Source organism: Musa acuminata, chromosome BXJ3-4, assembly GCF_036884655.1.
Source record: "Musa acuminata AAA Group cultivar baxijiao chromosome BXJ3-4, Cavendish_Baxijiao_AAA, whole genome shotgun sequence".
NCBI lineage: Eukaryota > Viridiplantae > Streptophyta > Magnoliopsida > Zingiberales > Musaceae > Musa > Musa acuminata.
Genome location: NC_088352.1, coordinates 8,730,492 through 8,743,303, shown reverse-complemented (window position 1 = coordinate 8,743,303; position 12,812 = coordinate 8,730,492). Strand labels below are relative to the sequence as shown.

Sequence of the window (12,812 nt, the reverse complement as noted above, 5' to 3'; positions counted from 1 at the left end):
AGTTCATTAATTGGAGGTTTAGAGACAACAAACATGAATAAGAGATTATACCAATTGTCATATATATATATATATATATATATATATATATATGTATATGTGTATGTATAACAATTGATATTTAATAAGGAATGATGTCATGGGCAACACATATTCATCGCATAGCTATGTGATTAACATCTACTTAATCATATAGTCTACACATGCTCATTACATAATTGATCGATACCTTGGTGCTATGCGACTCACACATATTTAAATGTCACATGTTTGATATTTTGACATCGTGTAGTCAATATAGAGTTATCTTTTGAATATTGTAAATTTGTCCCAACAATAATTATCTTCTAAAATAACATCCATAAAGCCACACTATAAAAAACCTCTTAGTTTCATTTCTCTATAAAGTAAAATTGTTAAGCTTTAGTACTTTCGAGTCTCATAACCAAAGCTAATTTAATTATCAAAGAAATTTTATTAAATATGTTTTCAATGTAATTTTGGATTTAAAATATCAAAAGAAATTGATATCTCAATCAAAAAATTAAAAATTATATTAATATATTTAACACTAGAAGAAGGACCTACTTAGCCTCAACTCCACGGACAATAAATATATTTTATCTCTATATCGATTAACAAATATGAGAACTAAGACCTTATTATAAGTGTTAGAGTCATTTTCTACCCTTAAACTTATTTTTTATTCATTTTGAAATAATAAAACTATATTAACCCATCTAAAATGACCAATTCCTTATGAGTCATCGTCTGATAACAACAAATGATCATTTATCAATATTAATCACTTTAATAATAATTTATATTAATTTATATGAATTAAAGTATAAAATGATATATTGTATTTTTAATCCTTTAGCATATAAACATTTTATATAATGGAATTAGAACAAACAATCATTTCACTTACCATAGATAACCTAGATCAATTAATTGTTCCTGCTAAAAGAAATTAATAACTTTAGGTCACACAAGAAACACATGCCCGAATCACAACAAACACGTGGCTTTCTATAGACCGTCCAAATTGCTAACCTCACGTCCAAACGATCCACATGCTTAAAACCTTGTGGCCGTAATAACGCACACACAAATCATGTGATAATGAATTGTGGTTCGCTATGTAGTCCACAGGAGTGAAGCCGTCTCTTCTTCCTGCTCGTTTATAAATATATGTTGCAGGTAGACAAGTGGAGAGCACCAAAGGCTGCCTGAAGACCTCCTCCTTCCTTTGGGTATCTCTCTCTCTCTCTTCTGAGCCAATAAAAAGCTTCTTAGACTTCGATCCCTTCCTTGCTTGATTCGGAGATGGTGAACGGCTATGGCGTCCAGTTTGTGACGGAGGTGGCGCCGCCGGAGATCATCCCAGTTGTGAAGCACAAGGCTGCGAGTGTGTTGGACACCATCGACAAAGAAGAAAAGATGGATGGACTCGAAGCGGCCCCCGTGCCATTGGAGAACAGCTCGAACAGTTGTTTGCAGAAGCATAAGAGAGTGATGGCTAGCTTTGTTGTGTACCGTATGTTGTCGTTCTTTTGCCTCGTAGGTTTCAGATTCATGTAGATGCAGCGCTCCAAGGAAAGATGTTTTTAGATGCGTTCTTCCCACCGATGAGATCACCATTGTTTGTTGAGCTGCCAAAGATACGCAGTTGCTTGTGACTTGTGAAGCAGATGCTTGGCATGTTTCAATCAATAAGTTACTTATAAAAAGAAAAATACGTTAGGATTTTTATATTTATAAAAATAAAATATTTAATTTTATTTTATCTCGTATCCGTCGATTTTAAATATCGCAGAGTCTATCTGTAACATCATTGGTCAAAGTGAACAAGATTAAGATTGACTTATAAAAATTTAATAAATATATTATTATTGATTTTAATTTAAATATTTTGATTAATGATTTAGACTAAACGAAGTTGATAAACCAATTAGCCCCATCGTTTACATATCAACTCTAAACTAATTTGAACATGAGAGAAAACACTAAAATTTGTAAATATATTAGACTTTTCCCTACAATTTTTATCACAAAGAAACCATAGAGCCTCAAGATTCACGAAGTCGATGATCAGATTCAAAAGTCACAGACGAGCGAGAGGGAGATTTCCTTTTTGCTTCTCGTGACACGTGGATGGCTGGAGATGAAGGGCGGCAGCGAGCTGCTTGGTGATCGACTCGAGGGAGGAAGGCGCCATGCGACGGTCGCCGTCGGTCCGCTGGAGATCTCACTCCCAGCCACCACGTGGAGGTCCGTGATCGATGAGGCGGCGGGCGGCACGTGACGGTAGGTCTCGAAAGTGTTTTTTTGTTTTTTGTATGACGTGCATAGTCTCTTCTTTGTCTGATTCCTGTTTTGGGCGAGAGAAAACGTTTCCTCGACACCGACGGGTGTTAGAAACAAAACTATCAATAATTTCACATTTTTAATGTTTTTAAATATTTAATATATTTATTACAAACAAACAAACCATAAAGCATTTATATGTCGTTTTATATTCCAATAAATCATTGTCCTTTTAAATAAAAATATAGTTAATATCATGAAGCCATGAATATTAAATCGATCCCCATTTCCATCATCCACATTAAATAAAAGACACATCACAAACAAAGCATTATGTTTAAATTAAGAGGCATTAAGGGGATGTATCGGTCGCTCGTTGGGATCCAAACCAATGCCCTCGAACAACACCCACCTTTAAATGCCCTCTCCCCGATCGCAATTCCAAACGTCTTCGTCTTTCACTCTCTGCTTCTTGAATCGCTCTCTGCTTGCTGAGATCTGTGGTAAGTCACTCGCTGCTGGTTCGTTGTATCTCAATTTTTCTTTCTTTTCGTGCCTTGGTTGATGCGTTGCGTCAGTGATTTCTCGTGGTCTAATGTTCATTTGCACGATTGAGTTAGTGGTTTGGAAATCAAATGAAGGTTGCTCCTTCTTTTGGCATTGAGTTCCTGCTTTGCTTTCAAGGTTGTATCTGGATTTCTTCGAGTAATCGTTAAGGATCTCTAGATGAGTTAAGTTTCAGAAAAATCTTTCTCCGTGGCTATTCAGCGCCCCTTTTTTCTTACTTTCTCGTTTCTTTGCCTTGTGACGTGCGAATTCTATAGTGCGGAGACCAAGAGGCTGTTCAATTTAGCTTCTGATTGGATAAGAAAGGTGAGAGTGCTTGATTGCTTTAATTATATGTGTTGGACTCGTGGGATTGGTCCAAGTATGAATTTTCTGGATTCTAGTTCTTAGGTAATGCCCGTGAGTCACCTATAGCTTTAGTCGTTAGCATTTACTTCATCCTTCCTGTGTTGGTTGATCTCAGGATTGTTATGCCACGTTTCAGCTTTAGCTTGTGGATGCCTTTCGCCTTCAAGTATGAAAATTTAGTTACATCCCATCTGTTATTAGGGAACTGTTAGCTTTGATTTAGTAGCTTCTCTTATTCCTTATTGTTAAGGACAACACATCCTTGTTATCCTAGGATGGCTTGTTGAGCGATCTTCTATTAAGATAAAGATCAGTAAAGTGTTTGATAATTGTTAGGCATTAACAATCATTGAATTTGCATCTGGCAGAACAAAGTTCCAGGATATGGGATGCGTGGGTTCAAAACCAGAAGATGCAGTTGCAAACAAAGGAAGGCCAGGGACTGTCGAAGAGGTGGCGGTCTTCGTGCCAGGCTTGCGAGCCCCTAAAAACGTAGACTTTGTTCAGTCACTGGGTGACAGATTGCCGAAGCGTTTAGTCGAACACCTGTCAGCCCTGAGAACTAAAATAGTAGTTATGGCTGCCCAAGAGGCACCAACTGTTGCAAAGCCAAGGAGAAAAACAGCCACACAACATGGTCAGCAGATTGAGATTTTGTGAACTCCACTCTGTTTGGGCTAATCTGAATAGGCAAGCACCTAATAGATTTTGTGCATGCAGGAGGTTCCAGTTTGGCTGATCTTCTGCAGGCTCTGGAAGACTACTTACCAGTTCTACTGGGATTGGTGAAAGATGGTAACTTGGTTCATTTGTTTTATGAAGACTTGATTTTTATTTTTATCATCTTAATTTTTGCACTCAAATCATGATTTATTCAATTTGTTTCAACTTTCTGACCATTGTGTTAACTACAATTTGCAGGAAGTCAACTAACAGACAAAGTACGGTTTGCATGGGCTAACCGGATGGATGATGCTGAGGTACTGTAACATATTACTTCCACCTTCTATGCTGTTTTTATCTTAGAATAAGAAAAGCTTATTGGTGACTGTTGCAGGAAACAAAAATGGCAAATGCTTGGTATGAGGTGCTTTCAGTTCTTCACTTGATGGCTATGATATGTTTCTCTGAGGCCAACTTATTGCTTCTTCCCAAAGTATCTGGCGATGGACATCATCTTAAGGAATATGAAGGTGGGTATTGAGGTCTGGATTTGAAAAGTAAAAAGAGCATCATTACATTTTTTCACATCACCTTTCATCCTTAATGAAGTCTGTGCATCCTTTTTATTAGTTCCACTGATCTGCTTTAGTGAAGAAGGATCACATCCTTTCTTGATTGAGAAGATTTCACAGATCGTTGGTATTGGTCTTGTTATCATATCCAACTCAGAAACAATTACCTCACTTCTGTTCCATTAAGATCTTCAAGAAGTGGAAGAGGTCATTTGTATTTTATGAAGAAACATTACATTCTTTCTTGATTGAGATATATTCCACAAATATTCTCTGGTACCATTTTCTTTCATCATATCCAACGAAACAATCACCTTGTTTTTGCTCCAGTAAGATCTTTCTTCACGAACCTGTTACTGTTAGTGTCACAATCATTAACCAGATTCGAGATTCCGGAGAGATCATTTGTTTTTAAATGTTATAGTTAGCCACAACATAAATCTAGTCACAAAAGTCATATGATTAGTGTAGTTCATATAATTAGATATTATGCTTCATTCTTATTTTGTGGCTTTCTTTGATGTTGCCAATTTCACCTCACAAAATCCTTCCTGCATATAAAATTTAAATTGTGTGGCAAGATGTGTGAGGTGAACATTATGATCACTTGGAGAAACTTCAGTTTAGCGATATTTTCACAGAAAGCAGGAGGACCTCCATTGATAAATTCTTGAAGGCAGCAGGATATTTGGATTGTGCTATTCAGCATGTCCTTCCTCGACTTCCTCCTGATCTGAGGTTAAGATCTAGTAAATATTTTAGCCACATCTTAGAGATTAATTTTGTTAATTTGCTACATGTAACTGTTATCTATGCAAGATCCTTGGTTAAGATGTTTCCCTTTGAGATTGACATGCTTTGATTTTTTCATCATTATTGCAATTTGTAGGAAGGAACTTCCTGTAGACCTGGCTGAAGGAGTGCTCCGCTCTCTTCATATTCAAGCATTGGGTCAGGTACTTATTCTCTTAGGTTATGTACATTGATTCTATGGGATAATTTAGGCTCATCCTATAGTCAAAGAGTTCTTTTTTCTTTTATAAATATCTTTTAATTTAAACTATGTTGGCTATATTCTCTTTCTTGACTAGAGCTTGTTTTGCTATACCTTTTGATTAAACCAAGTACCCAGTGTTGATTGGCTTTATTCTTGTACGATTATTTAATTTTTCGATGCCTGTTTGCCATGCAATCTAGTAAGGTCAAACTTAACACCGGGTAGCTCACCTTTGCACTGCAGTGGGTGCATGGTTGGTGAAAGTTTTTAGATGCAGATGCAAGTGAACTAATTCTGATATATGAATTTGAAGTTTTGAGCAATAAAGAGGACCATCGGTAGAGTATCATTATTTATATAAGCATCTAAGATAAATGAATTTAATGATGTCACTAAAATGAGAATACTGATCCATGCTGTCAAGTGACTTGTCTTCAGAAAATGCAAAATATAGGTTTTTCAAAAATGGGTACCGGTCATACATGGCTAATGGCACATGGAAGTAGCAGTTTGTACAAAATGCATAGAAGTGTCCAAACCTGGTCACCTGCATCCAAAATAAAGGCTCGATGCTAGGTGAAGATAGTGCAAGGAGCAATATGCAGGTTGCCAATTCATGAACTTATGAAGATGGTCAATGTGGTACAAAGTTTGATTATAGACTTAAGAGTTAAGTGTAAAAATAACATCAGGTCCAATATAATATGGAGATCAAAACAAAATAATCATGATATTGGAATCTCCTTGTGGAAAATTTTTATTTGTATGTGTTCAAGTTCAATTATTTTGTTTGGTTAATGTCATCTTTTGGATTTAGCATATGTTTATAATCAATTCTTTTGTTCATTCGTATTTTGGTATCTTTTCAGCGTATGTTTCTGAAAAAATGTAGAAGCTAAAAGTTTGTTCTCCAAAATTTTCAGAAACAATTGAGTAATTTTTCTTATAATGAAGGATATATTTTGCATTGGCAATGTTCTTTATGTTATCAAAGTTAATTGTTTTCCTGTCACTTGAACTATGATATGAAACAGTTCAAGAGTTCTTTCCTAATGACTTCTGCATATTTCAAATGATGTTAATGACTTAATTATACCATTTGGACCTTTTTAATTATCCTGTGAACACTCAAGTAATGCATCTGCCATATGTGATTAGTTGACTGCAACTTTGTAGCTAATGCTGATAAAGAGCCACTGACACAAGTTTATCTTTTCTCAGTATCATATCGGAACTATATCTGTTCTTTATTATATGGTTATTCTATGTCCTATAAGCACTTGTGTAATGGATCTTTTGAATGGGATAACTTAACTGTAATGTTGTAGATATTTCTGATAATATAACCATTAAGACAGGTTATATCTATTTTCAGTATCGATAATGAGGCTATATCTATTATTTGTAATATAGTTATGCTGGTTTGCAGTTTTGATAAAATTCTATAAAATAAATTAGCATAATATAGAAGCTCCATGATCTACACAATATTGGTCTTCTAAAATCATCAGATACCAGTGTCTGAACTGTCATTTAAATGATCTTTGAACTTGCATTAACATGAGAGTGTCCCTTTATTGTGCTTCTATGTACATGAGCTAGCAATAAACATTTTTCTCACTCTAATTTGCTCTCCTTCCCTGTTCCCATGATTGGTTTAGAGTGTTGATATTCAACTATGGATGGCAATGGATAGTGTCACGGCTACCCTTGCTGTGAAAAGGAGGTTAGCATGTGAGATGGTTAAGTGCTGGCAACAGGTTGTGCTACAATTCAACACTTTAGTCATCTACAGCTTCTTCCTGCTTGCTTTCCTCTTTGTACATTGGAAAACTCTTTTGCTATTTATTATAGGGAAACAAGTGGCAACAGATCACTTTCTGCTTATTTATGTGCTTATCAAATTGTCATTTTACACTTGCATATTAAATGCTATTTGGTTCATGCATCTTGACTTTCGTTTTTATGTTTCTTTAAATTTGTTTCTAGTTTGACTTCTGTTGTTTATGTTCCTTGTGCAGTATGTCATTTTTATTTTGTTCTGTCAATAAATAAACTTTTTTACAATGAATGGTAATATCTATTTTAGGTGAAATATCTTACAAGTATTAGATGTTTTTCATTCTTATTCATGCAAGGAACTGTGGATACCATGAGTTATCATTTATTAACTGGCTAAATCAATCTTTCTTCCCACAGATCATCAGTAGATTTATTTTGGCCTTAACTACTAAATACCTGTTAATTGTCATCGGTTCTCTCTCTCTTTTTTATTTGGCTGTTGATCTATATTTCTATTTTCGCTAGTGGTAGCATTATACTTGTTACCATGCTGCAGCAACTGCACATTGAATGTTTACACCAACTTTCTAGAAACCAAATTGGCTTCCGGTCTCTATTCCTTGAGCTTTCTCTTACATAGTATTATTCATGAAAATATAATAAAATTGCTAAATGGCCACTTGTTTCCTATTTTAAGTCATAGGATGAAGGATGGCCATTAAATAACACCAATAATTGATGTGCTGATTAGTCAAGTATCTCTAGTATCTCTCTCAAAGATTTGACTCCATGTGCTTATTTATGTGGATTTGGCTCAAGAATTGACATTCTGATCTGCTAAGTGGACCTTTTTGCTTATAGACTCGTAACCGGTACTAGTGATATAGGCTTAATCTTTCTAGGAAGCTCTTTTTGGCAGAATCAGATATCCAACCATTTCATCAGTGCTTAGTACGATGTTGATTGATGATACTGTTCAAGGTTATTTTTATCTTCTCTTGGAATGAAATATTAATTCCAGCTAGATCGTAGTGCATGTTATTTTAACTTCTACAATACTGTTATTATCATTATTGTGGTCAGTTTGTGTTTATTGCTTTTGATGATCTTTAATTATATCGTTGTTAGTAACATTGCTATTTGTGTTTATAGTTGCATCAATGCATTGCCATAATGTTTTTCACATGTTATATGCTAATTCTACATTCTCATTTGAAATATTCACTTCCTGTCATCATTTTCAACATAAGAAACATGTTTTATCCTTTCTACATTCTAACTAAAATGTTAACCTGACAGCATTAATCTTTATTCAACAAACATGCTTTTTTCTGGTCATTTTATGGTCTTGTCTAATTGATATCTTCTTGGTAGTGATATTTTGTGATCATTAATGCTTATATTTAATTTTTTTTCAAGAGAATTTATTGGGTTTTTACATTGGAATATGTTGAACATTTCTTTCAGATGTCATGTTTGCATGTGAAGTTTTAATAACTATGAAGAATACCATTTTGTGTTTTCAGGCTACTGATTACATTGCACAATATCCATTAGCTGAAGGTTGGGGAGGAAAGCACCATCTCTTTATCAAGTTGAAATATGTTGAAGCAAAGGTTAGTTGTTCCCTTACCTTATAAATTTTGGAACTTCTATAAAATAGTCAACAGATTAATGTTGAATTTTGGTGTATGTTTATAGCCCTAGATCTCATACTTTTAACATGCATAATGGAGATAAAACATGTTTAATTAAAACAAGGGTTTCTCAAATTATCGATGACAATTAGTACTTCTTGTCCTCAATTGGGCAATTAATACTCAAAATATATTATATTGCATCAGTACGAAATGTTTTTTAGAGAAGTGCCTTGGGCGGTAAATTCATCATCGAATTGTTTTGAGGTTAAATTTGGATTTAACCATTAACAACCTACTATTTGATTCACCACCATCCAAGATTCTCATTGTTACCCACCCAACCATCCATCATCATGATCATGATTGTCATCCTTATCACCACACAACATAAAATCCAGAGGACCAAGTTTTAATAGTGAATCATTGAGTTGATCGAGCAAGTGCACGTGAGTTTGCGGTTTGAACTGTTAACCATCAAGTTCTATTCTACCAAGGTGGTTCCACCCAAACTCATTAATAGTACACTAAGTGGAATCAAATTGAGTTCGAGAATGTGATTTGGCGATATCAGTGCACGTAGGTTCATGTTGGATTTTTCTTTCACAAGAATTCAAGCTAACATATATGGTGGATGAATTCCAATGTGACCTTTAAGTTGTTAGAAAAGTGTCCAATATATTTATGAACTTCTATAGCCTCTCTTGTATGAAATCTGGAGTAGGCTAGACATATGGAACCAGAGCCCAAGTACATTGGGCAAACCTAAAGGAACAATGAATATTTTATGAATATGAATTAAATACCATATGAAACAAAGAAGGGCAATACATAGCATTTGAACACATGACATGCTTCCATCCTATGATAAAGGTTTTGAATTGGGTGATCACTTTTCACAAAAGCTTAAATTTTTGTGTTATCAGCCACACCTGATATATATCACTTGACTCGTTCGATCCGTAGCAATATGAATTACTAAGATATTCTTAATTCTTTCTTAATTCAATCTCGCACATGAATATTTTCCTAGCATTTATTCTCATTCCTGTTCATGCGTAGGATGATTGTCTTCATCTTGTTCATATCGCTACTCATCTTCATTTAGTCAAACTTTAATTTGATGTGGCCTGCAACCAACTGGTCATCTAACTCTTTCTTTTTTAAATTTGACTGATTCTTTTGTCCACTTGGTTCTCATACTATGTTAGAATTATTTTTTACTATAGTTTTCCTAGTGTTACTAGTCAGGGTTGCCATACATGGAGATCGGTTACCAATACAATCTAAGAACTTAAAAGTTGATAGGAAAAACCTACTGTATTTATGAAGTTTAACATCTCCTAGATTAGGCTTGACACACTTGCATGTGGAAAGTGGAACTTGAACCCAAGTGCATGGTACAAGCTAGAGAGAAGAACAGACATTACACAAATATGAAAATCAGGTGAAATAAAGAGGTGCAAATACAAGATTCATATTTGATTGCTATCATTTCATTTGAAAACTTAAGACCGTACATGAGATATGATGTATATTGTTAATATTCCCCTGCACATGTGGGTGAGCAAATAGGCCTAAGAGCAACATATAAAACTTGAACTAATCGGGGATTGTTTTTTAATGCGTGCCTGGGAAAGATTTGAAGGTAAGACCTTTAGCTTTGGTGCAGTTTAAAAATATTTAGCATTATCATTTCATCTAAAAACTCAATCCTTTAGATTGAATATGATCTATGTTTTGAATAGTTCATGCTTAAAAAAGTATAACATGAACGATTAGTTGACTAAACCATGCTAAAAGAAGTAGCTGACAAATCTAGACATTCAGTCAATTTGAACTTAAGAACATCAAATCTAGTCACTAAAAAGATTGGGATAAAGGGCTATTATGGTTTAAATGCATCTAACCTGACCCACATCCAACACTCATATATTGGGTTTAAATGGATCTAACATGATTCACATCCAAGACAACCCAAAACTATGTATTAGAATATTCTTTCTTCCTCTGTCTCTCTCTATCACGGTGACTAGTACTCTTCCAACCATGTAGTCAAGATCCAAAGAAGTTGAAAGATTTAAGTAGAATTGTCTTGTTAAGTGTATTGGTACTTAGTTTGTAGATAAACATTAAGAAATTGATTATCCTGTAAGTGTGCTGATGCTTTGCGTCCAGAAGGAATTCATAGTTCCAATGTTCTCCTTTCTGTCAAGTAACAGTGGTTTCTAGCAGACATCATCCTTCTCAAGTCCTTGAAACCGAGTTCCACATGTTTACATGTCTTTTTCCACATTAACAGGCTGCTGCTTATTATTATCATGGTGTACTCCTTGATGAAGGGAACACACAGAAATCCCATATGGCAGCCGTCGCTGCTCTGAAAGCAGCTGTTGACTTTCTTAAAGAAAGCAAAAGGGCATCTGAGGCATTCAATGTGCTGCCTCCCACATCAAGGTTGTTCCTCTCGTGCTACTTTCTGGTCGACTAGATTTTTCATTTGAACTTACCTTTGTTTTTCCTTTCCTGATCATGAGTAATATCGTGAGACTTTTAGATGCAATAAATAACAGTACTTTTGTTATGAAATTTTGACATGGAAAATCAAAGGTGATGAAAACAATGGGTAGAAATGCCGGATTTCATATGGCAAAAAAGGGTATCAAGCTGGACTTGTTTCTTTTCATGTTTGTAACTATTTGAAATAAGTATGCGGTCCAAAATTGAGATCTAAGACCAAAAAAATTATGCATGTTCTTCAATCTAGGTAGTTCAATGATTGTTTAGTCACCTTGAGGCAAGCAAATGATGAAAATTAGAACACTCGAATCTAAACAGGAACAAAACTCAATATATATCTTTTACTTCTGGGTTTTTGGTTTAATATAAAATCATGTTTGATAATTTGAATATGATATTCTCAAGTATATTGAATCTAAACCATCTGATCATATCTATTATTTATATCCTTAACAGGAATCCACTGCCCTGGGGTTCTATGAAGTATCTTTGTGAGAAAATCCCCAAACATGTATCCAGCAAGGTTCGGATAAATCGAGACCTCTACACTCAAGACAGGTATGATATGTCAAATGATTTTAGTAGTAATCCTTATCTTATTCTCCCTAAGTCAGCTGACAAAGACTAACTTTTACTCCTCATTTCTCTTAAATCAAACACACACGACCAAGTTCTTTTATGTTTCAATATATTTGTCTCCTTCAGCGGACTTGACTTTGTAATCTCTCTTAAAAGGCCATCATGAATTTATAGCTAATACTCTGTATCTGAAATTTTTTGCATCTGAAATTTGACCACTTCTAATTCTTCATCGGATCATATCGACCACTGTAGTATTGTGATCTCTGGACCAAACTGTGTTGCATCGAACTATTTGCCATTTAATGGGAGATAAAATTTGCCAGTCAAACTGATTCCTAAACAACTAATGGCCATTTACAGGATCCTTGAGAGAGCACCAACATTGCCAGATTTTCCTGTGGCTCTTAAACCTGATGAGTATCGACTTCCTGAAGTGGATCCTTCATGGAACTACAGCATGTGGATCTCTGTTTGAAGATGTGAGCGAGTCTTTCTCCAAAAGTTTGCGAGAAACAGACTTCCATTTCAGTTTACTCCTTGTTCTCTTCTCCCTCAACTTCTCCTTGTTCACTAAAGATCTCTTTTGTATGCTGATATCGTTAATGTGTACATTAAGGCGAAAATAATGCATTGTGCATAAGTGTTTTGGTTTTCAATGGCACCTATATGAGTACATTAACTGATGGCTTTCTCATGCTTTCGCCCATTAGGTAGAACATTAGAACAAAGTGTAAATTAAATGGCATATAAGTCTTTATTCATAAACTTGGAACCATTTAAATCAAATAACATTATATTTCAAAGTCCTTTTATGATAACATTGGATTCATCCAA

At 34.9% G+C, this 12,812-nt stretch overlaps 1 protein-coding gene across 4 annotated transcripts; it reads left to right on the top strand.

Moving 5' to 3' along the window:
• The first annotated feature begins 2,654 nt into the window (after positions 1-2,654).
• On the top strand, positions 2,655-12,634 carry LOC135585824 (uncharacterized). Of its 4 annotated transcripts, none has more exons than XM_065146384.1 (12): positions 2,655-2,813; positions 3,594-3,862; positions 3,946-4,020; positions 4,147-4,205; positions 4,283-4,418; positions 5,102-5,198; positions 5,350-5,416; positions 7,119-7,217; positions 8,766-8,855; positions 11,179-11,333; positions 11,853-11,954; positions 12,339-12,634. In XM_065146384.1, exons 2-12 carry the CDS (start codon positions 3,610-3,612, stop codon positions 12,451-12,453), a joined length of 1,248 nt encoding a protein of 415 aa, XP_065002456.1. In that variant the 5' UTR covers positions 2,655-2,813; positions 3,594-3,609; the 3' UTR covers positions 12,454-12,634. The 4 variants fall into 4 exon arrangements, with proteins under 4 accessions (XP_065002456.1, XP_065002457.1, XP_065002458.1 ...); XM_065146385.1 differs by lacking the exon at positions 2,655-2,813 and adding an exon at positions 2,834-3,183; XM_065146383.1 differs by lacking the exon at positions 2,655-2,813 and adding an exon at positions 3,309-3,391.
• Positions 12,635-12,812: the final 178 nt, after the last annotated feature.

What these genes read in the sequence shown, in the direction of transcription:
- LOC135585824 (XM_065146383.1), top strand. Translation starts at nt 3,348, where the DNA reads ATGCCACGTTTCAGCTTTAGCTTGTGGATGCCTTTCGCCTTCAA. An exon ending in TCATCTTAAGGAATATGAAG is followed by an intron (nt 4,419 to 5,101) that starts GTGGGTATTGAG and finishes ATATTTTCACAG; the next exon opens with AAAGCAGGAGGACCTCCATT. An exon ending in TGGTTAAGTGCTGGCAACAG is followed by an intron (nt 7,218 to 8,765) that starts GTTGTGCTACAA and finishes TTGTGTTTTCAG; the next exon opens with GCTACTGATTACATTGCACA.